At 41.9% G+C, this 27823-nt stretch overlaps 2 protein-coding genes across 2 annotated transcripts in view; one reads left to right on the forward strand and one right to left on the reverse strand.

Moving 5' to 3' along the window:
• The window catches only part of LOC139383509 (adhesion G protein-coupled receptor F3a), a 31593-nt gene extending 24695 nt beyond the window's left edge, over positions 1 to 6898 (reverse strand). Inside the window, exon 1 of the mRNA XM_071128075.1 lies at positions 6802 to 6898. The gene's annotated coding sequence lies outside the window, so the exon portion shown is untranslated. The remainder of the gene's footprint in view (positions 1 to 6801) is intronic.
• A 5090-nt stretch (positions 6899 to 11988) lies between these two features.
• Positions 11989 to 27823, forward strand: part of LOC139383638 (dynein axonemal heavy chain 6-like) — a 61090-nt gene continuing 45255 nt past the window's right edge. The window contains exons 1-17 of the mRNA XM_071128179.1: positions 11989 to 12133; positions 12288 to 12400; positions 12658 to 12828; positions 13569 to 13678; positions 13807 to 13869; positions 14039 to 14174; positions 14253 to 14384; positions 15055 to 15305; positions 15407 to 15527; positions 15689 to 15851; positions 15954 to 15999; positions 16168 to 16265; positions 18351 to 18523; positions 25794 to 26141; positions 26367 to 26708; positions 26924 to 27314; positions 27479 to 27669. Of these exons, the coding sequence (XP_070984280.1) occupies positions 11989 to 12133; positions 12288 to 12400; positions 12658 to 12828; positions 13569 to 13678; positions 13807 to 13869; positions 14039 to 14174; positions 14253 to 14384; positions 15055 to 15305; positions 15407 to 15527; positions 15689 to 15851; positions 15954 to 15999; positions 16168 to 16265; positions 18351 to 18523; positions 25794 to 26141; positions 26367 to 26708; positions 26924 to 27314; positions 27479 to 27669 (2994 nt within the window). The remainder of the gene's footprint in view (positions 12134 to 12287; positions 12401 to 12657; positions 12829 to 13568; positions 13679 to 13806; positions 13870 to 14038; positions 14175 to 14252; positions 14385 to 15054; positions 15306 to 15406; positions 15528 to 15688; positions 15852 to 15953; positions 16000 to 16167; positions 16266 to 18350; positions 18524 to 25793; positions 26142 to 26366; positions 26709 to 26923; positions 27315 to 27478; positions 27670 to 27823) is intronic.

The raw sequence follows: 27823 nt of genomic DNA on the forward strand, positions 1-27823 counted from the left end.
GTAGCAGTGAAGACGTGTTTGTTTGTCCTCTCGTATACTTTTGTATTTTTTTCAATATATTTCAATTAATTTTCAATCTCTTTTCAATTTTTATTCGATTATACCTTCCGGTAACCTGCTTCACCCAATGTGATACGGAATCGCTATTATTTTCAATTTTAGAACACATTCAAGAACCTCCAGAAGCTAACCAGCTAATTAGCTACAAGCTATTTAGTCATTGTTAGCCACTGCTAGCGGCCTTTACCTTCTGCACAGATACAAGCCCTGTTTTTAGCCTGGATAATACTCGCTAGTCTACCAGTATCGGACTGTCTCTCCACAACAACGCCGGATTCCTGCCGTAATCCCTGGATCACTACTTCTGATCTTCACAGCTAGCTAGCTCACAGCTTGCAGCTAGCTAGCTCACAGCTAGCTTGCACTCACCGTGGCACCCAGTACTGAAGCTATCCCTGAGGCCCACCTCCCGGCCTACTCAGCTGTTCACCCGAACCCGACTCATACACGGCTAGAGCCCAATACTCCACCGGATCCTTGCTGTAAACTCTGGAACTTGGCACCGGATCACCGCTGCTACCGATTGGCTATAGTGGCTAACGCCACTGTCACGAAGCTAGCACCAGTTAGCCGTGAGCCCGGCTAGCAAACTAAATTCTACAATACCTCTTTCGCCATCTGGCTTGGATTCTCTGTCGACACGGCGCCCAGCTGCACCACCACGTCTGGTCTGCCGACGAATACTCCATCTGCTGTGCCTTCAACCGGCCTCCGTCGGAGCAGACACTCCTACTAGCCCCGGGCTACTAACTTTAAACGCTGTGTCGCTAGCATAGTGGCGGCTTCCCTGTTCCATCTACTGCTGCCCCCTGGACACTATGATCACTTGGCTACATAGCTGATGCCTGCTGGACTGCCCATTAATCACAGTACTCCATTCCGTTTATTTATCTTTTATCTGTCGGCCCCAGCCGCGAACTCAGGCTCTGTGTGTAGTTAATCCGACCCTCTCTGCCTAGTCATCGCCATTTTACCTGCTGTTGTTGTGTTTGCTGATTAGCTGTTGTTGTCTCACCTGTTGTTTTAGCTAGCTCTCCCAATCAACACCTGCGATTACTTTATGCCTCGCTGTATGTCTCTCTCAAATGTCAATGCATAATGTCTTGTATACTGTTGTTCAGGTTAGTTATCATTGTGTTAGTTTACATTGGAGCGCCTAGTTCCACTCTTCATTCCTCTGATACCTCCTTTGTCCCACCTCCCACATATGCGGTGACCTCACCCATTACAACCAGCATGTCCAGAGATACAACCTCTCTTATCATCACCCAGTGCCTGGGCTTACCTCCGCTGTACCCGCACCCCACCATACCCCTGTTTGCGCATTATGCCCTGAATATACTCTACCACGCCCAGAAATCTGCTCCTTTTATTCTTTGTCCCCAACGCTCTAGGCGAGCAGTTTTGATAGCGTTTAGCCGCACCCTCATCCTACTCCTCCTCTGTTCCGCGGGTGATGTGGAGGTAAACCCAGGCCCTGCATGTCCCCAGGCACCCTCATTTGTTGACTTCTGTGATCGAAAAAGCCTTGGTTTCATGCATGTCCACATCAGAAGCCTCCTCCTTAAGTTTGTTCTACTCACTACTTTAGCACACTCTGCCAACCCTGATGTCCTTGCCGTGTCTGAATCCTGGCTTAGGAAGGCCACCAAAAATTCTGAGATTTCCATATCCAACTATAACATTTTCCGTCAAGATAGAACTGCCAAAGGGGGAGGAGTTGCAGTCTACTGCAGAGATAGCCTGCAAAGTAATGTCATATTTTCCAGGTCCATACCCAAACAGTTTGAACTTCTAATTTTAAAAATGAATCTCTCCAGAAATAAGTCTCTCACTGTTGCCGCCTGCTACCGACCCCCCTCAGCTCCCAGCTGTGCCCTGGACACCATTTGTGAATTGATCGCCCCCCATCTAGGTTCAGAGTTTGCTCTGTTAGGTGACCTAAACTGGGATATGCTTAACACCCCGGCAGTCCTACAATCTAACCTAGATGCCCTCAATCTCACACAAATCATCAAGGAACCCACCAGGTACAACCCTAATTCTGTAAACAAGGGCACCCTCATAGACGTTATCCTGACCAACTGGCCCTCCAAAGACACCTCTGCTGTCTTCAATCAGGATCTCAGCGATCACTGCCTCATTGCCTGTATCCGCTACGGGTCCGCAGTCAAACGACCACCCCTAATCACTGTCAAACGCTCCCTAAAACACTTCTGCGAGCAGGCCTTTCTAATCGACCTGGCCCGGGTATCATGGAAGGATATTGACCTCATCCCGTCAGTTGAGGATGACTGGTCATTCTTTAAAAGTAACTTCCTCACCATCTTAGATAAGCATGCTCCGTTCAAAAAATGCAGAACTAAAAACAGATATAGCCCTTGGTTCACTCCAGACCTGACTGCCCTCAACCAGTACAAAAACATCCTGTGGCGGACTGCAATAGCATCGAATAGTCCCCGCGATATACAACTGTTCAGGGAAGTCAGGAACCAATACACGCAGTCAGTCAGGAAAGCAAAGGCCAGCTTTTTCAAGCAGAAATTTGCATCCTGTAGCTCTAACTCCCAAAAGTTCTGGGACACTGTAAAGTCTATGGAGAACAAGAGCACCTCCTCCCAGCTACCCACTGCACTGAGGCTAGGTAACACGGTCGCCACCGATAAATCCATGATAATCGAAAACTTCAACAAGCATTTCTCAACGGCTGGCCATGCCTTCCTCCTGGCTACACCAACCACCTGCCGCGGCCATCCCCCTCTTCAAAGGGGGAGACACCCTGGACCCAAACTGTTACAGACCTATATCCATCCTGCCCTGCCTATCTAAGGTCTTCGAAAGCCAAGTCAACAAACAGATCACTGACCATCTCGAATCCCACCGTACCTTCTCCGCTGTGCAATCTGGTTTCCGAGCCGGTCACGGGTGCACCTCAGCCACGCTCAAGGTACTAAACGATATCATAACCGCCATCGATAAAAGACAGTACCGTGCAGCCGTCTTCATCGACCTGGCCAAGGCTTTCGACTCTGTCAATCACCATATTCTTATTGGCAGACTCAGCAGCCTCGGTTTTTCTGACTGCCTTGCCTGGTTCACCAACTACTTTGCAGACAGAGTTCAGTGTGTCAAATCGGAGGGCATGTTGTCCGGTCCTCTGGCAGTCTCTATGGGGGTGCTACAGGGTTCAATTCTCGGGCCGACTCTTTTCTCTGTATATAGCAATGATGTTGCTCTTGCTGCGGGCGATTCCCTGATCCACCTCTACGCAGACGACATCATTCTGTATACTTCTGGCCCTTCCTTGGACAATGTGCTATCTAACCTCCAAACAAGCTTCAATGCCATACAACACTCCTTCCGTGGCCTCCAACTGCTCTTAAACGCTAGTAAAACCAAATGCATGCTTTTCAACCGTTCGCTGCCTGCACCCGCATGCCCGACTAGCATCACCACCCTGGATGGTTCCGACCTAGAATATGTGGACATCTATAAGTACCTAGGTGTCTGGCTAGACTGTAAACTCTCCTTCCAGACTCATATCAAACATTTCCAATCTAAAATCAAATCTAGAGTCTGCTTTCTATTTCGCAACAAAGCCTCCTTCACTCACGCCGCTAAACTTACCCTAGTAATACTGACTATCCTACCGATCCTCGATTTCGGCGATGTCATCTACAAAATAGCTTCCAATACTCTACTCAGCAAACTGGATGCAGTTTATCACAGTGCCATCCGTTTTGTTACTAAAGCACCTTATACCACCCACCACTGCGACCTGTATGCTCTAGTCGGCTGGCCCTCGCTACATATTCGTCGCCAGACCCACTGGCTCCAGGTCATCTACAAGTCCATGCTAGGTAAAGCTCCACCTTATCTCAGTTCACTGGTCACGATGGCAACACCCACCCGTAGCACGCGCTCCAGCAGGTGTATCTCGCTGATCATCCCTAAAGCCAACACCTCATTTGGCCGCCTTTCCTTCCAGTTCTGTGACTGGAACGAATTGCAAAAATCGTTGAAGTTGGAGACTTTTATCGCCCTCACCAACTTTAAACATCTGCTATCTGAGCAGCTAACCGATCGCTGCAGCTGTACATAGCTCATCGGTAAATAGCCCACCCAATTTACCTACCTCATCCCCATACTGTTTTTATTTATTTACTTTTCTGCTCTTTTGCACACCAGTATCTCTACCTGCACATGACCATCTGACCATTTATCACTCCAGTGTTAATCTGCTAAATTGTAATTATTCGCCTACCTCCTCATGCCTTTTGCACACAATGTATATAAACTCTTTCTTTTTTCTACTGTGTTATTGACTTGTTTATTGTTTATTGTTTACTCCATGTGTAACTCTGTGTTGTTGTCTGTTCACACTGCTATGCTTTATCTTGGCCAGGTCGCAGTTGTAAATGAGAACTTGTTCTCAACTAGCCTACCTGGTTAAATAAAGGTTAAATAAATAAAAAATAAATAACTCTGGGTCTTCCTTCCCTGTGGCGGTTCACCTGAGAGCCAGTTTCATCATAGCGCTTGATGGTTTTTGAAAAGTTTTTGAAAATTTCCGGATTGACTGACCTTCATGCCTTCAAGTAATGATGGACTGTCATTTCTCTTTGCTTATTTGAGCTGTTCTTGCCATAATATGGACTTGGTCTTTTACCAAATAGGGCTATCTTCTGTATACCACTCCTAACTTGTCACAACACAACTGAGTGGCTCAAACGCATTAAGAAGGAAAGAAATTCCACAAATCAACTTTTAACAAGGCACACCTGTTAATTGAAATGCATTTCAATTGACTACTTCATGAAGCTGGTTGAGAAAATGCCAAGAGTGTGCAAAGCTATTATTCTACGATGTAGAAAATGGTAAAAATAAAGAAAAATTATTGAATGACTAGGTGTGTGCAAGGAGTTGACTGACTGGTACTGTATTTTCCAAGATAATCTTAAATATAGAACATCCAATGAATTTTACGGATATCATAACACTGAACAATTATACTTACAATGAAAAGAGAGACACCAATTATAGACCATATAAAACCTTGTTGAAAGTTGGCTTTACAGATAAAGTTTCAAGATGATCTGATGTAAGGTGCATGTTTTACAAAAACTTTTCCTAAAAAACATAATGTATGTTACATTGCCCGTCCCAGTCACCCCCCTATCACTAAAAGACTCAAACCACTTCTATCTGGTTTGTATTGCTTCATTAACATCTAATTTCCATAACTAACACTGGGGGACAGATGTGAGTGGAAAAACATGCTCTGTGGGCCCTTTCTAACCAGTTTTCCCGTTGGGTTTCCGTACAATCTTTATATGCAAGTGAAGTACTTCAGATAAAACATTTCACCACAAGCCTTATTGAAACAGAAAAGGTGTAGGTCGACATTAAAAATGTTGACAGAACAAAATACACTAAGACAATGTAGGATCTTTTTGTGTCGGTAAAATGAATTATGCGAGAAATATCACAGGAAACACTTTTATGCGCAAATATTGATATAACAACCATCATATCGTAAATCACGCGATGACATGTTGTGTAGTCCTCCCACTACGACACGTCGGGAAAGCGTGCATATTATTGGGCTACATATGAAATGCATTATGATGAATTTAACAGGGTGGTGAAAATGCAAGGTGATGAGCTTGATGCTGCTTTCCAATAAATATCGAGGGTCTTATTCTGGTGACATGATCATTGATGCTTGGCTGCCGTTTGACAAATAAAAATAGTCTGTCCATAATAATCTCATCATGGAGGCTCTCCTATCAGCTCTGTGTCTGCAAACTAAACTGACGGCTAGAGCGCAGTGCCAATACCAGAGTGGACACACGCTGGTATTGGCATTGCCCGAGAAGCCGGTGTTTGGAGGATATATTGGCACATCTGTTTTTAGGCCACTCCAAACACTGCTTTTTTTTATAGTTGCCTGGCTGGGCTGATTAGACAGCGGATTGAGCAGTCAGATGGAACAGAGTCAATAGGCATTTTAACGTCATCGATGTATCCGGCTGTAATATGTGGAATACCGGCTGGAATGCGGTTTTAACCAATCAGCATTCAAGATTAGACTCACCCTTTGTATAAAGGCCTATAGCACAACATTTTGTTTTGTGAGAAAACTATTAGTAGAGTTGAAAATGCGATGGAAACCCATTTAACTTAACTTTTTTTGTAGGGGAGGGGATTTAAAAATGTCATCACGCACAGCTTTTTATCCACAAGTCAATTTGATGGGAAAATGTGCATATAGTTTTTATAAAGATTTCTGAATATTCGCATGGAAGTCTATCGCCAATTGGATGGAAACCTAGCTACCAATGGTCAGAATTAATGCAATTTCCTACTTAAACGCTTCAAATAATGCCTGAACTCCCACATATAGACCTTAAGGATAATTATGAACGTGGCTTCATTTGGAAATTACTAAATTTATGTGTACATACTCAAATTGACCTTCCCACAAAATCGCCCAGAACTAGAATGATATGATCTCTTTGAATATAACATTGATTCTTGAAAAAATATAAAAAAAGTGCAGAAGCAGGTATACTGAATATAATTCAGAATGAGTTGAGAATGCAGAATGATTAACACCAACCTCTCCTCTTTGATTCCCCCGATAAATATCAGCAAAATATTAACAGGAATATTTGAAGAATATAAAAAAATGCAGAAGCAGTTACACTGGATAGAATTGAGAATATGAAGAATACCTACCTCTCTTCCTTGTCTCCCTCGAAAGTATCAGCAAAATATGAATCAGCAAGCGAGGTGAAGCACACCATCCATTCCTGAGCAGACTTGTAAATCTGGGAGTAACTTCAGGTTGATATGCTGTTTTTGAGAGCAATAGAAAACAATGGCACCTCTATGAAACTGTTAAACAAAACGTCCCCTGTCCATTTGCATCAAAGAGCTCGCTTTATGAAAAGTAGATATGAAAATTGATGATGTAGGCCCACATGCATCATTCCCTAATATGTTTATCATTAAAGAACCATGTGCTTGTTGAAGCAAACTGCAATTTGCATAGTCCACACTAAGTGCTAAACTTTTCTGAGTCAAGATCACTTTCGCAGTCAAACAGCAAGCTGAGATCTACTGCCTTTGACTTAAATGTTTTTACATTAACCTAATAAAAACAGTTCTGTAGGAATTAGTTTCGTGCAGTATGCCTAATACATTATCACAGCATATTGGCTATATGCCTCTCCTGACAATAAAAAATGTTCTTCTCAGACCATATTGTATTTCAAAACTCGAGCTTTGATAACAAAATGGATCAGTTGCAAGGCACCGTTGAGCATTAATTGAAATAATTTACAAATAATGTGCTTTTTATTTTACTGGACTGATGGTACCTTCATCTGATGTTCATGGTGCTTTCAAAACAACTGGGAACTCTGAAAAAACAAGGCAAATCAAAGCGATTTTTCCCAGTCGGACATCGTTTTATTCCGAGTTCCCAGATGTCTTGAACGCACTGAAGTCGGAAGTCGGAGTTCTAAGTTCCCAGTTGTTTTGATCACGGCATTAGTCTCATTAGATGGAGGGAAAGTGCAGCAAAGTCCGCCTCTTTCTTTCCTTTCCTCTGGTGAAACTGACCAGAGAGGACACGGTGTTCAACCTGATTGCGAAACTCGATACACAAATGAATGTTGTTTCTATGACCAGCGAAAGGGAAATATTCCTCGATATTAAAATAGATACGACGAGCTGCTAATAACAATACAAACGCAAGGATGTTGATACACGTGGCCAGTAATTCATTGCAGCTACATCACAAATGGTAGTATGGAGAAGTGCGGTTTATGTTTTGTAATAGTGTCGAATAAAAACTTAACCATGAACTCATAAAAGCAGCAGCGCGTTGAATAAAAAAAAAGAAGTTATGACACTTTGCTTGAAGCTGCTTGAAGCTGTGTGGCCTACCCCGGCCAAACCCTAACCCGGACAACGCTGTTACAATTGTGCGCCGCCCTATGGGACTCGCAATCACGCCCGGTTTTGATACAGTCTGGAATCGAACCAGGGTATGTAGTGACGCTTCTAGCACTGAGATGCAGTGCCTTGAACATGGGGCATTTAGACCCCTGCGCCACTCGGGAGCCCACCCGGTGCGCAGGGCTTCTGAATTAAGTGCACCTACCGGCAATAACTCAACACGAATTTTTAAAAAGGAGCGCAAGCCTTAATCGTTAGCTTTTCTACATAAATGTTTGGTGGTCGACTAGGAATTCCTTGAAGATCGAACACTTGGTGACCACTGGCCTAGGGCGTTTAGGCCCCTTATTTTATATCTCGTTCTCAAACTAAGATGCATGAATTGAAGGGAAAGCAAAACAAAATCCTGATGAAGGCCAACATGCTGTCTTACCATTAACAATAAAGAAGCTCTGTTATCAACTTCCATTCTCCGAAACTTGCTGAATTTCCTTTTCATTGAAATAACACAATGAATGATACAGATCAGGGTTTTATTATTCACTAGATGCTTGGCAGTTATTTAGGACGACTTGTTTAACTGATCATTGGGGGCGCAATGATTCTCACAATGTGCCAAATTTATAGTGAAACCCTGCATCATATTTAACCAATATTCTGTCAACTCGGTTAATAAACAAGTCTGTGAGAGGCAAACTGTGACTACTAGGCCTCCTGTGAATCTCTGGGTTCCAATCATGTTCGTTCACTCATCAGAACGTTGCCAAGCAACTTGTTACAACAACTGCCAGTGCTTTCAAGCCAAGTCCACGAATCTCTTGTTGCACTTTGTTGATGAACAATGAGATAGCTAGCTAACCACTTGAACAGTTCATACAGAAAATGAGTGAATTATTTGAGAATATCAACTTCTGACATTTTGATGTTGAGCCTGGCAGTTGATAATGGATGTAAGTAGCTAGCAAGAGCTGTCAATTAGCTTAGCCAGTGTCCTTAGCTAGCTAGCCAGCTGACGACGTTGTCGTTTTCATCCATGATGAATTACACATTTAGCTAGCAATTTGCGTTACCTTTATACTGTCAGGGTTGGGTAGGTTACTTTGTAAATGTAATCCGTTACAGTTACTAGTTACCTGTGCAAAATTGTAATCAGTAATGTAACTTTTGGATTAGTGAAGACATCAAAACTATGAAATAACACATGGAATCATGTAGTAAACAAAAAAGTGTTACATCAATATATATTTTATATTTGAGATTCTTTAAAGTACCATCGTGACACCGTCTTGAGACTGGTTAGTTTTACCCTACTGATGATGTGTTGTTGCAATAGCAGCTTTGCACACTCTGGGCATTCTCTCAACCAGCTTCATGAGGAATGCCAGCTTCACCTGGAATGCATTTCAATTAACAGGTTTGCCTTGTTAAAAGTTAATTTGTGGAATTCCTTTCCTTAATGTGTTTGAGCCAATAAGTTATGTTGTGACTGGTAGGGGTGGTATACAGAAGATAGCCCTATTTGGTAAAAGACCAAGTTCATATTATGGCAAGAACAGCTCAAATAAGCAAAGACAAATGACAGTTCATCATTACTTTCAGACATGAAGGTCAGTCAATCCAGATTTCAAGATCTTTTAAAGTTTCTTCAAGTGCAGTCCCAAAAACCATCGTTGTAATGAAACTGTCTCTCATGAGGACCGCCACAGGAAAGGAAGACCCAGAGTTACCTCTGCTGCAGAGGATAATTTCTTTAGAGTTACCAGCCTCAGAAATTGCAGCCCAAATGCTTCACAGAGTCCAAGTAACAGACACATCTCAACATCAACAGTCGTGTCTTTGTGAGACGTAGAGTAGGTGAACGGATGATCTCCGCATGTGTGGTTCCCACCGTGAAGCATAGAGGAGGTGTTGCTACCACAGCATTGCTACCACAGCATTCGGCAGCGATACACCATCCCATCTGGTTTGGGAGAGTGATGGAGTGCTGCATCAGATGACCTGGTCTCCACAATCACCCGACTTCAACCCAATTGAGATGGTTTGGGATGAGTTGTACTGCAGAGTGAAGGGAAAGCGGCCAACAAGTGCTCAGCATATGTGGGAACTCCTTCAAGACTGTTGGAAAAGCATTCCAGGTGAAGCTGTTTGAGAGAATGCCAAGAGTGCAAAGTTGCCATCAAGGCAAAGGGTGGCTACTTTGAAGAATCTCAAATATAAAATATATTTAGATTTGTTTAACACTTTTTTGGTGACATCATGTGTTATTTCATAGTTTTGATGTCTTCACTATTATTCTACAATGTAGAAAATAGTAAAAATAAAGAAAAACCCTTGAATGAGTAGGTGTTCTAAAACTTTTAACTGGTAGTGTAGGTGTGTCCAAACTTTTGACCGGTACTGTATGTTACCAATTGCAGGATAAATCAATGTTAAAGTTCACAAAGCTGGCCATATATAGAAGTTGCATTTTACTTTATGGGTTGGTTATGTAGGCTTCTTCTAACCCATCGCTTTCTGCTACATATTATAATACGATTCAATTATATCTTTACATTAAAATCCAACGTATTTTGGAATTCCAATCATTCCAATAAGCCTTATAAATATGGAAGTACAGATTGCCCCTTTAAGTCTATCAAAACTGTGTCCATTAGGCCTATGGATTTTTATTTTTATCAACATGAATTAGATTGAGCAATGAAAGCCCCACTTTTCTTCCATAGGCTGGGATCCTCAATTTGCAGCTGTTGCAAGAGTGCATTTTTCACTGGCTGTCCACAAGTTTCATAAACAATGATTGATAGGCAGCTTAAACTTCTTGAATTCAACCATTATTGGGTTCAAATACGCATTTAGATTTGTGAACAGCCATCCACAACAACCACAATTCGTAAGGCGCAAATAGCTAAATGAGAGAGCAGCAGTGTGATTCACATCAATGCACTATGTAGATATCAATTGTAAATGATATACGTATCGCCATAGACTACACCACTGGTGTCAACCTTACCACCAAGCGTTTATTCAAGTTGGATCATCTTTGGATGCCGACAGCAGTCTCAGCATTGGAAGACATAGCTTGAACTGTAGCCTACAAAAGCCCATTCCTGCTCTTCCCACGATCCATCAAACACATTTGGTGTGTCATCATAGTGGTCTCTGACTTGCACCTTTTTTCAATGCTGATTTGCATTTCATTGAGAAAACAGAGGAGTGTTAAATATTTTTTTTCGCAAACATCCTTTCTGAATGTAAAAGTAATCCTCGAAGCAATCATCCAATTTTTAACAAGTATCTGTAATCTGATTACAGTATTTTTGCTGGTAACGTAAGGGGTTACAGTTGCCGTTTTTTTGTAATCCCTTACATGTAACGGATTACATGTAATCCATTACTCCCCAACCCTGATACTGTAACATGTATCCCATGGATCTGGCTAACTAATGAAATAGTCTTCTAGTTTATGTCATTATAACTCTAGTTAATGTGAGATTTTCAGCATCTGACGGTTTCAAACTTCCAGCAGTCTCCAGGCTCTTCTTCAGGAAAAGGATCCAATGAACTTCCACCAAGGATTGATACTTTACTCCACAGGAAGAATGTCAAGGAAAAAGAAGATAGTTACATTTCTATGTAAGTTTGTCAATTATATAGAAAAGTGGTATTTTGAATTCAATAAGAAACTTAGCTACTTGTCAGTATGGATTTGTACATTTTTGTCATTTTTACAGGTTACTAAAGAAAAACAAACATGTCAACAGATCATGTATAAAATTGAGTAAATTATCAGGTGTGAGAGAATCTCCCACTGAAAATGCACTATCATCAAATGTGTCCAGGTCTCCTTTACATGGAAGGAGCATTAAGAAAAGTGAGTCTCATCCTCATTTGTTGCATTTTAATGGATTTTGTAAGCAAAATCATTGTGCGTGCAACATTTCTGTTTCTCTAGTTGGCTGCATGTTCCTGCCCAGCAAGCAGGAGCCACTGTGTCTGAAAAGAGGGGTCATTGAACCAATTAAACACACGTGTGAAGCCTCAATGATCCCCGACACATGGAACTATAAAGGACAGAGAGTGAAAGACGTCCGCTTCGATGCAAAAGGTAGATTACCCCGAAACAGTTACTCGGAACTGGTTGATTAAGCTTTTTTGCTGCACTTAGCTTTTTTAATGTAGGCTATTCTGTACATAGCCTACATGTCAGGGTGAGGACATTAGATGTAGCATAATTATTGTACATTGTTGGTTCCCAACAGAGCCTGACAATGACTGTGTTGTGAGCCACATAATCAGATTGAGAGGAAAACTGGGCTGGTCCACTGAGATTCCTGACAGGAGAATAGCAAAAGCATGCACACAGAACATACAGGTTGGTCTCCACCATTTTAGCTACTGTATGATCAATTGATGTGAACTTTATCATTGAGTCTCTGCAGTCCACGGTTTTTATATTTTACATATATATTTGTAATTTTAGTCCAAGACTAGGCTTATATAAGTATAACAGTTAAATTGTGTGTTTTTTTTTTTTTTAAATACACAAGATATTTTGTAATCATTGGCATACGTCTTCATAATCATAATTTTAATCAATGCAAATCTAACTTCCTTGTGGATGTTGTGCAGGAAATCCCAGAGGGGACTAAAAAGGATCCTGGAGAGTATGTGTACTGTCTGATGAGGAACAGAGGTGACCTCAAGATCCAGCCCAACCCCTATGATCTTCAGGTGGTTTCTGTCCAGACAGCTAAACAGAGCTGTCAGTACTGGACCGTCAGCGCTTCATGCATATTCAAGGTCAGTTCAACTAGTTCACGGTTGAACTGTTAAACGTTGGTGAAAATACATAGGCTACGTTAGTAAATTCACTCTGGCTATCTACTCCGATTTCAGAGCACTCTCTTCTGAGTATGCCAGAGCGCAGAATAACTGATGAATTTACAAATGCTCAACACCCGTTGAATATGGCCGGTGTCAGTAAACTTTGGCAAAAAAGTGTAAATAAAATGTTGCCAGTAGCACGGTTACCGTCACCAACCCTCTAGATAACATGAAAACACCCTAACCAGGTCTGCTAGGGCTGAATTTACGAATGCACAGAGCGCACTCTGGCACTCCAGATTGAATTTACGAACGCACCCATAGATTGCTATTCTCTGTATAGTGCACAACTTTTGACAAGGGACACAAGTAGTGTACTATATATGGCTTTTGTTGCTATTTGGGATGCACACATAATGTACTCTTATTTTATGGGCAGGTTTCCCAGAACACAAGTAAAGCCTAGTCCTGGGCCTGTATCCACAAAGCAAGAGTGCAGATCTAGGATCTATCCATCTAATCCTATGAATTATAATCTAAACAGTGAAACTGATTCTAGATCAGCTTTCCTACTCTGATAGTTTTTTGGGGATATGAGCCCTGGCATGTTCAATGGAGATTCTTCAACGTGTTTTTAATTTTAGTCCAAGACTAGGCTTAATCTGTGTCCAGGAAACCATCCCAAAGAGTCCACTTCACTCAGTTTTATTTTATAGGTGTCTGTTTTGGAGGACAGAAGTGGTGAAATCATGTCTGTAATAGACTGGCTTTCTGAAAGAGAACTGTTTTTCAAAATCTTCAAGTTGCCATTGTTTGCAAAATTCAGGTTTGTATGGTCGTTCTTATAGAAGGATGATGAAAAGTGTGTATCTGATATGTGTATGTGGAAAGTATGTGATGTAATACCGTAAAATACTGTAATCCATTTTACAATGAACGTTTTGCTCTTTGTAGAATTTGGAAGGCATTTACAATCTGGAAGGTCACAGTATGCCACTCAAAGACCAACAAAGCTAAGTGAGTGTTGATCAAATATTACGTGCCACATGATATTTCATTTGTCTCATAATAAGTCTCGGGAAGGCCTTTGTTGCCTTGTCTTCTTCTTGTTCTGCATTTCTTTGTCTCCATACTATTAAATACATTCCAAATAGAACTTAAGAGCTTTTGATTTTTTTTTTTTTAGGGAAATATTATCCAAAGGTCTTTTTTTTACTGATGACATCTTCTTGAGATGTCTGGTTGAAATCAAAGGACTTTTTGAGATGGCCAGTGACAAGACAAGATATGGGGATTCTGACGGTGCTATTGTTTTAACAAAGGTAGGGCCATGTTTTTTTTGGATAACTATCTTGTGTTCAACTCCTTTCTAATAACATGGTTTTGTTTATTCTACCTAGTTGGATAAATCCACCACATACTCCTTGATAGGCTTCTGTGAGGCCCAGACCCAACAATGTGCTGTAGCACTGAGACAACTTCACTGCCTTCACCACAAAGTTGCCACTTTGATTCGCGCAGCTTGTCTGAAGGTACACTCTATTAGTCCTTTAGATTGTTACGAGGACATGTCATTTTAGAGTCCTGAAAAAACATCTCTGTCACTATCCTCTGCTGATCTACCCTGGTTTTGATGTTTAGCATGACAACAACCATAGGTGTTGGCATGACAACAACCATAGGTGTTGGCATGACAACAACCATAGGTGTTGGCATGACAACACAAACAGATCTGAGCCCTAATTCATAAAGAACCTCAGAGGCGGAGTGTGATATAGGATCAGATCCATGGAATATTTTACGCAATAAGGCAAGAGGGGGTGTGGTATATGGCCAATATACCAAGTTGTAAAGGCTGTTCTTATGCACAATGCAATGTGGAGGAGTGCCTGAATACAGCCCTTAGCCGTGGTATATTGGCAATATACCACAAATCCCAAGGTGCCTTATTTCTATTATAAACTGGTTACCAACTTAATTAGAGCAGTAAAAATGAATGTTTTGTCATACCCATGGTATACGGTCTGATATACCACGGCTGTCAGCCAATCAGCATTCAGGGCTCGAACCACCCAGTTTATAATAGTCAATATGATCTAAAAGGATAAACTAATCCCAGATCAGCACTCCTACTCTGAGACATTTTATATTGAATAATTCTATATTATCAATATATCATTGTACTGTCTTTTGTCTTGTCAGGCAGCAGAGGTCCACGGTGCAGAGAGACTGTTCCTCCCTCTGTCCTCTCAGTCGACCAACAGGCCGCTGTATGCTGAGGTGGCTGAGTGGCGGATCCTCTTGTGTCGCTTCAGCCACTTCCTCAACCTGATAGACAGAATGTTTGAAGAGATGCTCTGTGTCTTGGTCAGATCTGCAGTTCAACTCCTTCTGTTGTTCCTCCGAGAGTCCTCTAACACTAATGGAGTGAAAGAGAGAAGACAAAAGACAAAGTAAGTGGTGTTTAATGGAAATATAGTAAGGTAATGGCATTTGTCAATGAGTTTAATTAGCATGCTTGCGATGTTGAAATATTTGCCTGTGTACTCCCTAGAAAAATGGCAAGGATGGATGCAAGTGGACCTTACATACATATTATCAAAGAGCCAACTGGTCGTAATGCGGCGCATACACTTTCTTCACACAGCCAAGGCCGACCACAGCTTGTTAACAAGGTAGATCAGCTTTTATCTGTTGTGCCAATGTGGTCAGAAACATGTAAACATCACTAAACAATGCGTCACTTGTAATACTAAATTGACTTGTAGTATCACATTTTCTAGTAATCTCTCGTGGACAAACTTTAGTTCTGGGTTAACTGAGATTACATTTCTAGATGCTACCAGATTTTAAAAGGGAAGAGCCTAAAGAAGAGATCCAGGCTGTATTTGAAGTGAACGTCCTGCTTACAGTCACACCTGTGAACCAGCCAATGACAGATGATGTCTCAGCCAAAGGGACAGCCACAACAGAGCTCCACTCTGAAGTCGACACAAAAGGTGAATCCCATTTATAGTAAAAAAAAACAACTAAAATAGATATTATGAACTAAGGTGTTCGAACTTAAATGTCTGCTGAAGCTTAGTGTTTTCTCAACCTAGATACAGAGAAGGATAAAGAGGTTTCCCGTGAGGAGACTCCATGGCGGTATGACTTCACTTATATATTACAATAAACTGTATCGCTCCATGTTCCTCTATTAGGAAAATGTATGAATTTCACAAACATCAGCTAGGGTTTTTCTGCTAATCTGTCAGTCAGCTCAGTCAGTGAAGTGATTATATTACACAGATGCTGTTGTTTTCCTTCTCCTAGTTCGCCCAGCCAACGAGTGAAGCTAACCATCTATCCCTGCCTTGATGACTTCACACTGCACATTCAACAGGTGCTACAAGGATTTGAACAAGTCATTGGTAAGACATTCTCCAAAGATTTAAATTCACAGCCTTGTTGTTTTGTAAATACTGTAGGTTCATAATTATTATGCTGTTTTAAAGTGCAGAGCTTTGCTAGACGGTAATGGACTGTGTCCCAGATGGCACACTATTCCCTACATGCATCATACAGTGCCTTCGGAAAGTATTCAGACCCCTTGACTTTTTCCACATTTTGTTATGTTACAGCCTTATTTTAACATGCTTTTTTTTAACTCATCAATCTACACACAATACCCCATAATGACATCACAATACCCCCATAAGGACATTACAATACCCCCATAAGAACTAAGTGAAAACTGTTTTTTTGAAATTTCTGCAAAGTTATAAAAAATTGAAACACCTTAATTACATACAGTACCAGTCAAAGTTTGGACACACCTACTCATTCCAGGGTTTTTCTTAATTTGTACTATTTTCTACATTGCAGAATAAGAGTGAAGACATCAAAACTATGAAAAGTGTAGTAACCAAAAATGTGTTAAACAAATCAAAATATATTTTATATTTGAGATTCTTCAAAGTAGCCACCCTTTGCCTTGATGACAGTTTTGCACACTCTTGGCATTCTCTCAACCAGCTTCATGAGGTAGTTACCAGGAATACATTTCAATGAACAGTTAATGCCTTGTTAAACATTAATTTGTGGAATTTATTGCATTTGAGCCAATCATTTGTTTTGTGACAAGGTACAGGAGGGGTGGTATACAGAAGATAGCCCTATTTGGTAAAAGGCCAAGTCAATATTATGGCAATAACAGCTCAAATAAGAAAAGACAAATGACAGTCCATCATTACTTTAAGGCATGAAGGTCAGTCAATCTGGAAAATTTCAAGAACTTTGAAAGTTCCTTCAAGTGTAGTTGCAAAAACCATGATGAAACTGTCTCTCATGAGGGCCACCAAAGGAAAGGAATACCCAGAGTTATCTCTGCTGCAGAGGATAAGTTCTTTAGAGTTACCAGCCTCAGAAATTTCAGCCCAAATAAATGCTTCACAGACCTCAAGTAACAGACACATCTCAACATCAACTGTTCAGAGGAGAATGCGTGAATCAAACCTTCATGGTCGAATTGCTGCAAAAACAAACACTACTTAGAGCACACCAATAAGAGGAAGAGACTTGCTTGGGCAAAGAAACACGAACAATGGACATCAGACCGGTGGAAATCTGTCCTTTGGCCTGATGAGTCCAAATTTGCAAATGTTTGGTTCCAACCGCCGTGTCTTTGTGAGACGCGGAGTAGGTGAACGGATGATCTCGGAATGTGTGGTTCCCACCGTGAAGCATGGAGGGGGAGGTGTGATGTGTGGGGGTGCTTTGCTGGTGACACTGTCAGTGATTTATTTAGAATTCAAGACATACTTAACCAGCATGGCTACCACAGCATTCTGCAGCGATACGCCATCCCATTTGGTTTACACTTAGTGGGACTATCATTTGTTTTTCAACATGACAATGACCCAACACACCTCCAGGCTGTGTAAGGGCTATTTGACCAAGAAGGAGCGTGATGGAGTGATGCACCAGATGACCTGGCCTCCACAATCACCCAACCTCAACCCAATTGAGATGGTTTGGGATGAGTTGTACCGCAGAGTGAAGGAAAAGCAGCCAACAAGTGCACAGCATATGTGGGAACTCTTTCAAGACTGTTGGAAAAGCATTCCAGCTGGAGCTGGTTGAGAGAATGCCAAGAGTGTGCAAAGCTGTCAAGGCAAAGGGTGGCTACTTTGAAGAATCTCAAATATAAAATATATTTTGATTTGTTTAACACTTTTTCTTGATAACGCCATGATTCCATATGTGTTAGTTCATAGTTTTGATGGCTTTGCTATTGTTCTACAATGTAGAAAATAGTACAAATACAGAAAACCCTTGAATGAGTAGGTGTGTCCAGACTTTTGACTGGGTATAGGGAATAAGGTGCCATTTGCGACACATCCATGAATAATTAGTAATCTACAGAAATGTAATAAGCACTGGATTGTAACAATTATCTCTAACTGTTTTACAGTTACACATTTGCCCTATATATTAATTACATTGATTTCACTCAGCCAAACAGACATCCTTCAACCAAGACCCTAATCTCCTGGACTTGCACTCGCCCCCTGTGTTTGACCTGAAACTGTCTGTTGACGAGGAGCTGGAGAAGGAAAGAGACCAACATCTCCGACCATGGCCTGAGCTGGAGCTGTTACTGGGGACAGATCCCGCTTTCCAGTCTGATGTACGTAACTATGCAGCACTCACAGTGACACGTATACGCATCTCACACGTACACATGTCACCTGTATGGCATGTCACACTATCACACCAGCATCATCTAATCATGTGTTATACAGTGCCTTGCGAAAGTATTCGGCCCCCTTGAACTTTGCGACCTTTTGCCACATTTCAGGCTTCAAACATAAAGATATAAAACTATATTTTTTTGTGAAGAATCAACAACAAGTGGGACACAATCATGAAGTGGAACGACATTTATTGGATATTTCAAACTTTTTTAACAAATCAAAAACTGAAAAATTGGGCGTGCAAAATTATTCAGCCCCTTTACTTTCAGTGCAGCAAACTCTCTCCAGAAGTTCAGTGAGGATCTCTGAATGATCCAATGTTGACCTAAATGACTAATGATGATAAATACAATCCACCTGTGTGTAATCAAGTCTCCGTATAAATGCACCTGCACTGTGATAGTCTCAGAGGTCCGTTAAAAGCGCAGAGAGCATCATGAAGAACAAGGAACACACCAGGCAGGTCCGAGATACTGTTGTGAAGAAGTTTAAAGCCGGATTTGGATACAAAAAGATTTCCCAAGCTTTAAACATCCCAAGGAGCACTGTGCAAGCGATAATATTGAAATGGAAGGAGTATCAGACCACTGCAAATCTACCAAGACCTGGCCGTCCCTCTAAACCTTTAGCTCATACAAGGAGAAGACTGATCAGAGATGCAGCCAAGAGGCCCATGATCACTCTGGATGAACTGCAGAGATCTTCAGCTGAGGTGGGAGACTCTGTCCATAGGACAACAATCAGTCGTATATTGCACAAATCTGGCCTTTATGGAAGAGTGGCAAGAAGAAAGCCATTTCTTAAAGATATCCATAAAAAGTGTTGTTTAAAGTTTGCCACAAGCCACCTGGGAGACACACCAAACATGTTGAAGAAGGTGCTCTGGTCAGATGAAACCAAAATTGAACTTTTTGGCAACAATGCAAAACGTTATGTTTGGCGTAAAAGCAACACAGCTGAACACACCATCCCCACTGTCAAACATGGTGGTGGCAGCATCATGGTTTGGGCCTGCTTTTCCACAGCAGTGACAGGGAAGATGGTTAAAATTGATGGGAAGATGGATGGAGCCAAATACAGGACCATTCTGGAAGAAAGTGATGGAGTCTGCAAAAAAAAGTGATGGAGTCTGCAAAAGACCTGAGACTGGGACGGAGATTTGTCTTCCAACAAGACAATGATCCAAAACATAAAGCAAAATCTACAATGGAATGGTTCAAAAGTAAACATATCCAGGTGTTAGAATGGCCAAGTCAAAGTCCTGACCTGAATCCAATCGAGAATCTGTGGAAAGAACTGAAAACTGCTGTTCACAAATGCTCTCCATCCAACCTCACTGAGCTCGAGCTGTTTTGCAAGGAGGAATGGGAAAAAATGTCAGTCTCTCGATGTGCAAAACTGATAGAGACATACCCCAAGCGACTTACAGCTGTAATCGCAGCAAAAGGTGGCGCTACAAAGTATTAACTTAAGGGGGCTGAATAATTTTGCACGCCCAATTTTTCCGTTTTTGATTTGTTAAAAAAGTTTGAAATATCCAATAAATGTCGTTCCACTTCATGATTGTGTCCCACTTGTTGTTGATTCTTCACAAAAAAATACAGTTTTATATCTTTATGTTTGAAGCCTGAAATGTGGCAAAAGGTCGCAAAGTTCAAGGGGGCCGAATACTTTCGCAAGGCACTGTACGCGTCGGGGGCGGAGCTGTTCTCCGTTACATGCTCTTAGCAGATGCTCTTATCCGGTGAGACTTACACAGTTAGTGCATTTAAGGTAGCTAGGTACGACAACCACATTTCACAGTTAGGTTTCCGTCCAATTGGCAACAGATTTTCATTCCAAAATAAATCATCTGCATAAAAACAATTTGCACATTTTCCCACCAGAGATGTGTTTCCATCAAATTGACTTGTTGCGGATAAAAAGCTGTGCGTGATTACATAATTCACATAAAAATAACACTTGCTGTTAAATTCCCATGTACCGAATAAAAAATAGATGCTAAATGGATTTCCATGGCGTTTTCAATGTTGCTGATAGTTTTTGACACAAAAACTGTTGCGTTATATAGCAAAAGTGCCCACTCTGGTCTTGGAATGCGCTCTATTTGTCAAACGGCAGCCAAGCATCGATCAGAATAAGACTATATTTATTGGAAAGCAGCATGAAGCTCATCAACTTTCACCACCCTGTGATGTTCATCATAACTTATTTCATCTGTAGCCTAATAAACTGTATGTTTTCCCGAGTTTTAGTGGGAGGACCACACAACAAATGAAATCAAAATGTATTTGTCACATATTTTATAAATAACAGGTGTAGACTTACAGTGAAATGCTTACTTACAGTGCCTCAAGAAAGTATTCACACCCCTTGACTTTTTCCAAATTCTTGTTGAGTTACACCCTGAATTTAAAATGGATAATATTTAGACTTTGTGTAACCGGCCTACATACAACACCCCATCATGTCAAAGTTGGGGCGGCAGGTAGCCTAGTGGTTAGAGCATTGGTGTCATGGCCGTTAAAAGAAGAGGACCAAGGTGCAGCGTGGTGAGAGTCCATTTTGTCTTTATTTGGAAAATGACACCGAACAACACAATAAACACTACAAAAAACAAACCGTGAAGCTAAAGGTTATGTGCCCTAAACAAAGTCAACTTCCCACAAAGAAAGGAGGGAAAACTGGCTACCTAAGTATGGTTCCCAATCAGAGACAACGATAGACAGCTGTCCCTGATTGAGAACCATACCTGGCCAAAACATAGAAATACAAAAATCATAGATAACAAAACATAGAATGCCCACCCCAAATCACACCCTGACCAAACCAAATAGACACATAAAAAGGCTCTAAGGTCAGGGCGTGACAATTGGATTAGTAACCGAGAGGTTGCAAGATCGAATCCCCGAGCTGACAAGGTGAAAATCTGTCATTCTGCCCCTGAACAACATCCTGTGTGCAATATGGCAAGTTTGGAACTAACAAGACTCTTCCTAGAGCTGGCCTCCCATGCCAAACTGAGCAATCGAGGGAGAAGCGTTTTGGTCAGGGAGGTGACCAAGGACCCGATGGTCACACTGACAGAGCTCCAGAGTTCCTCTGTGGAGATGGGAGAAGGACAACCATCTCTGCAGCGCTCCACCAATCAGGCCTTTATGTTAGAGTGGCCTGACGGAAGCCACTCCTCAGTAAAAGGCACATGACAGCCTGCTTGGAATTTGCCAAAAGGCACCTAAAGGACTCTCAGACCATGAAAAACAAGATTCTCTGGTCTGATAAAATCAAAGATGAAACTCTTCGGCTTGAATGCCAAGTGTCACGTCTGGAGTAAAACTGGCACCATCCCTATGGTGAAACATGGTGGTGGCAGCATCATGCTGTGGGGATGTTTTTCAGCGGCAGGGACTTGGAGACTAGTCAGTATTGAGGGAAAAATCAACAATGAAGTACAGAAAGATTCTTGATGAAAACCTGCTCCAGAGCCCTCAGGACCTCAGACTGGGGCGAAGGTTCACCTTCCAGCAGGACAATGACCCTAAGCACACAGCCAAGACAACGCAGAAGTGGCTTCGGGACAAGTCTCTGAATGTCCTTGAGTGGCCCAGCCAGAGCCCGTACTTGAACCCGATTGAACATCTCCGGAGAGACCTGAAAATAGCTGTTCAGCGATGCTCCCCATCCAACCTGACAGAGCTTGAGAGGATCTTCAGAGAAGAATGGAAGAAACTCCACAAATACAGGTGTGCCAAGCTTGTAGCGTCATACCCCAAAAGACATGAGGCTGTAATTGCTGCCAAAGGTGCTCTGAACACTTACAGTATGTAAATGTGATATTTCAGTTTTTTTATTTGCAATAAATTTGCAAAAAAGTATTATAAAAACCTGTTTTTGCTTTGTCATTATGTTTTATTGTGTGTAGATTGATGAGGGGAAAAAAATCAATGTAATCGATTTTAGAATAAGGCTGTAACGTAAGAAAAATGTGTAAAAAGTCAAGGGGTCTGAATACTTTCCGAATGCACTGTATACTGTAGGGATAAAGTGGCTAGGCAACAGGATAGATAATAGATTGAGCTGTAGCAGCAGTGTATATGGTGAGTGTGTGAGTGTCATCAGTAAGCATGTTTGCGCATGTTATGTGTGTGTGGATATATGTACAGTAGTGTGTATGTGTATGTTGGGATGTCAGCGTGTAAGTACAGTGCCTTGCGAAAGTATTCGGCCCCCATGAACTTTGCAACCTTTTGCCACATTTCAGGCTTCAAACATAAAGATATAAAACTGTATTTGTTTGTGAAGAATCAACAACAAGTGGGACACAATCATGAAGTGGAACAACATTTATTGGATATATCAAACTTTTTTAACAAATCAAAAACGGAAAAATTGGGCGTGCAAAATTATTCAGCCCCTTTACTTTCAGTGCAGCAAACTCTCTCCAGAAGTTCAGTGAGGATCTCTGAATGATCCAATGTTGGCCTAAATGACTAATGATGATAAATACAATCCACCTGTGTGTAATCAAGTCTCCGTATAAATGCACCTGCACTGTGATAGTCTCAGAGGTCCGTTAAAAGCGCAGAGAGCATCATGAAGAACAAGGAACACACCAGGCAGGTCCGAGATACTGTTGTGAAGAAGTTTAAAGCCAGATTTGGATACAAAAAGATTTCCCAAGCTTTAAACATCCCAAGGAGCACTGTGCAAGCGATAATATTGAAATGGAAGGAGTATCAGACCACTGCAAATCTACCAAGACCTGGCCGTCCCTCTAAACTTTCAGCTCATACAAGGAGAAGACTGATCAGAGATGCAGCCAAGAGGCCCATGATCACTCTGGATGAACTTCAGAGATCTACAGCTGAGGTGGGAGACTCTGTCCATAGGACAACAATCAGTCGTATATTGCACAAATCTGGCCTTTATGGAAGAGTGGCAAGAAGAAAGCCATTTCTTACAGATATCCATAAAAAGTGTCGTTTAAAGTTTGCCACAAGCCACCTGGGAGACACACCAAACATGTGGAAGAAGGTGCTCTGGTCAGATGAAACCAAAATTGAACTTTTTGGCAACAATGCAAGACGTTATGTTTGGCGTAAAAGCAACACAGCTGAACACACCATCCCCACTGTCAAACATGGTGGTGGCAGCATCATGGTTTGGGCCTGCTTTTCTTCAGCAGGGACAGGGAAGATGGCTAAAATTGATGGGAAGATGGATGGAGCCAAATACAGGACCATTCTGGAAGAAAACCTGATGGAGTCTGCAAAAGACCTGAGACTGGGACGGAGATTTGTCTTCCAACAAGACAATAATCCAAAACATAAAGCAAAATCTACAATGGAATGGTTCAAAAATAAACATATCCAGGTGTTAGAATGGCCAAGTCAAAGTCCAGACCTGAATCCAATCGAGAATCTGTGGAAAGAACTGAAAACTGCTGTTCACAAATGCTCTCCATCCAACCTCACTGAGCTCGAGCTGTTTTGCAAGGAGGAATGGGAAAAAAATTCAGTCTCTCGATGTGCAAAACTGATGGAGACATACCCCAAGCGACTTACTGTAATCGCAGCAAAAGGTGGCGCTACAAAGTATTAACTTAAGGGGGCTGAATAATTTTGCACGCCCAATTTTTCAGTTTTTGATTTGTTAAAAAAGTTTGAAATATCCAATAAATGTCGTTCCACTTCATGATTGCGTCCCACACAAAAATACAGTTTTATATCTTTATGTTTGAAGCCTGAAATGTGGCAAAAGGTCGCAAAGTTCAAGGGGGCCGAATACTTTCGCAAGGCACTGTATGTGCGAGTGTTTGGGTAGAGACCAGTGTGTGTGTACATAGAGTCAGTGTTTGTTCAAAGAGAGTTTGTTCAAAAAAGTGTCAATGCAGGTTGTCCCGGTAACCATTTGATGAACTATTTAGCAGCCTGGTTTAGAAGTCTTATGGCTTGGGGGTGGAAGCTGTTCAGGGTCCTGTTGGTTCCCCGCTTGGTGCACTGGTACCGCTTGTGGTGTGGTAGCAGAGAGAACAGTTTGGCTTGAGTGACTGGAGTCTTTGACAATTTGTTGGGCTCCTGACTGGCGCAGTGGTCTAAGGCACTGCATCTCAGCGCTAGAGGCGTCATTACAGACCTTGGTTTGATTCCAAGCTGTATCACAACTGGCCGTGATAGGGCGGCGCACTATTGGCCCAGCATCGTCCGTGGTAGGCCGGCCATTGTAAATAAGAATTTGTTCTTAACTGACTTGCCTAGTTAAATAAAGGTTAAATAAAATAAAATTCCACTGACACAGAGGTCCTGCATGGCAGGGAGCTCTGCCCCAGTGATGTACTGGGCCGTACTCACCATTCTCTGGAGAGCCTTACAGTCAGGTGCCTTGTGGCTGCTGTACCAAGTGGTGATGCAGCCATTCAAAATGCTCTCAATAGTCTTTGGTCCCATATTCCTACGCAATGGCTACATTAAGCTTGTGACTGTACAACTTGTTGGATGCAGTTGCTGTTTGTTTTGGTTGTGTTTCAGATTATTTTGTGCCCGATAGAAATGAATGGTAATATTTTATTGTGTAATTTTGGAGTTAATACTTCTACATTAATGTGGATGCTACCATGATTACGGATAGTCCTGAATGAATCGTGAATAATGATAAGTAAGAAAGTTACAGGCCAAATATCATAGCCCCAAGATATGCTAACCTATCACTATTACAATAACAGGGGAGGTTAGCATTTTTGGGGGGTAGGATCTTTGACCCTTTGTAATTTTCTCACAAGTCTTTGGCTTTTACTTCATAGTCATTGTATCATATAAAATAAAAAGTGCTGGGGGAGGGAGGGTCACTGTGGAGATCACTGTGGAGGTCACTGTGGAGGTCAATGTGGAGGGTCACTGTGGAGGTCAATGTGGAGGGTCACTGTGGAGGTCACTGTGGAGGTCAATGTGGAGGTCAATGTGGAGGTCACTGTGGAGGGTCACTGTGGAGGTCAATGTGGAGGTCAATGTGGAGGGTCACTGTGGAGGTCACTGTGGCATTAATTGAGATACTTTTTGAAGAGTTATTTTCCATAGAAGTGTAGTTGTTTGTCACTTACCTATTACTAGTTTGACATGTTTTTCTATATTCTAAATATGGTTTGTTGACATATGACATAGACCTTGATACAGGTGATACACATCTGATGTGTTTGTTGATTTCCAGCTGTCGGACATCCTCAGTACCGTCCAGCGAGGGATGCAGGGAGTGGAGAAGCACTGTCAGAGGCTAGAGAAGTTCTGTGATATGGTGGAGACAGCTATGTTGACTGACATGGATGGGTTCTTGGCCGGGGAGAAATGGTCTCCCCAGGATATCAAGGCCATCTTGGCGGTGCACACAGAGAGCATCAGGCTGATGAAAAGGATAGAGACTGAGACCCGTGTCAACATGATCCTGGTCAGGTGTCACCAGTACCAGTCAAACTGCCTGCCCTACCCAGAGGCTCTCATCTTTACCATTCACTCCATGCTCCCCTCCATTGTAAAGAAGAAGAATCTGGAACTGATGGAGGTTTGTTAAATAGTACATTAGTATACCATAGTTTTTGTTAGTGTTGTTGTTTAAGCGTGTCTAAATACCAGATACTCTACCTACAGTCATGAAGTAAACTTTAGACTTCATGCATAATTCATGTTCAGGCTATTCATATTTTGAAGTTATTGTAATTGCGTTGAGGAGTGCTTTGACCAGTACTACTTTTCGGTTATACTTTCCTCTCTCAATCTGTTCAATCAGGTGATCAGAGGAGCTCTTAAAAAGCTGGATAAAGACATTTTTACAGTGGAAGAGTTTGTTGAGCATCTGACCTTCCTGAGTCGGATATCTGTGCAGATTCCAACTCTGGAAAGACAGTATCAGTTCCTCATCCAGCTCTATAGTATGGCTAAAGAGTACCAGATCACTATCTCTCCTGAGGAGCTGGCTTTGTACCAGCACCTCGTCCCCAGCTTCCAGCATCTCAAATCCACTGTCATGATCTGTGAAACCAAGAGGGATGACAACATCTTCAAGTTCAGCGTTGATCTGGGCAAACACTTAAATCAACTCAGATATGAGCTTGTTCTGGTTAAAATGAAGGTACGGTTGATCTTTCAGCAGTTGTTGTGCTTTTCTCCCTCCTTAAAACTCAATAAGAGTCATTATTCTTGATTGTGTTTTAACATGTGTGTATCTATGATTTCCTCTTTCTGACAAAGCTGCCTAGCCTGGTCTCACACCTGTTCATACTGCCAATGGCCGGACAACAGATGTAGGACCAGGCTTAAAGATGTCACAAATCTCTTATTTCCCAGGTGAACAATCCCATCCTGCTTTGCTCCTATACGTCTCCCAAAGTGGCCAATGAGATCCTCCAGGCTCTCTCTGAGGAGGTGGCCATCTACTCCAATAAGGCATACAGCTACACTAGCTACGGAGAGCTCCTGAGAAACTCTTTTTCTATGAAGAAGATCTCCACTGTGGTCCGCATGAAGCAGGGCCGTGGTTCTAACGCTGCCGAAGTGGAGGCAGAGCTGTCTGAGGTGGACTATGCCCTGACGCTGAGGAAGATGCTCTGGGGGATGCAGAAGGAATGGGATAAACAGTACAGCCGTTGGAGAACCACCCCCTTCGAGCTGCTCAATGTGGACGATCTGCAAAATGATGTCAGCCGCTTTACACAGACCATCTACATGTTAGAGAAAGGTCTCTGAGTGATATTTTAGGATCATTATTGTTGGGATTCATCACCATGTCATGTCAGGTGGTTCCGTGTTATCACAAGTGTTGCTGTGCTAAATGATGGTGTGAATGTAAAGGAATTAATATATGTGAAACAACTAATACACATTGTTTTCTTTGTCATTCAGGTTTACCTGAAAACAACATAGTTCCCATTCTGAAGCAGAAGGTGATGGACTTCAAGCTTTGTCTGCCCATCGTCCTGGCTCTCAGGAACCCTTATCTCCGTCAGAGACACTGGGAAGACATCCAGAGCTATATCGGACAATTCTTCACCAAAGAGGATAACTTCACCCTTGGAAACCTATTAGACATAAAGGTAAGGCATCTTTAGATGGTAGCAATAAAATATCTACCTTGCTTTTCTAAGAATTTCTGGAAAAAATGTCTGAAATCACGTTCAGGGCCATTTCTCAGTTCTAACATTGCGATCATGATATGTTTTTTTTTACCTACTTTAGTTGAATCCACTA

The sequence above is a fragment of the Oncorhynchus clarkii genome, chromosome 25 (assembly GCF_045791955.1).
Source record: "Oncorhynchus clarkii lewisi isolate Uvic-CL-2024 chromosome 25, UVic_Ocla_1.0, whole genome shotgun sequence".
In the NCBI taxonomy this organism is placed as follows: Eukaryota; Metazoa; Chordata; class Actinopteri; order Salmoniformes; family Salmonidae; genus Oncorhynchus; species Oncorhynchus clarkii.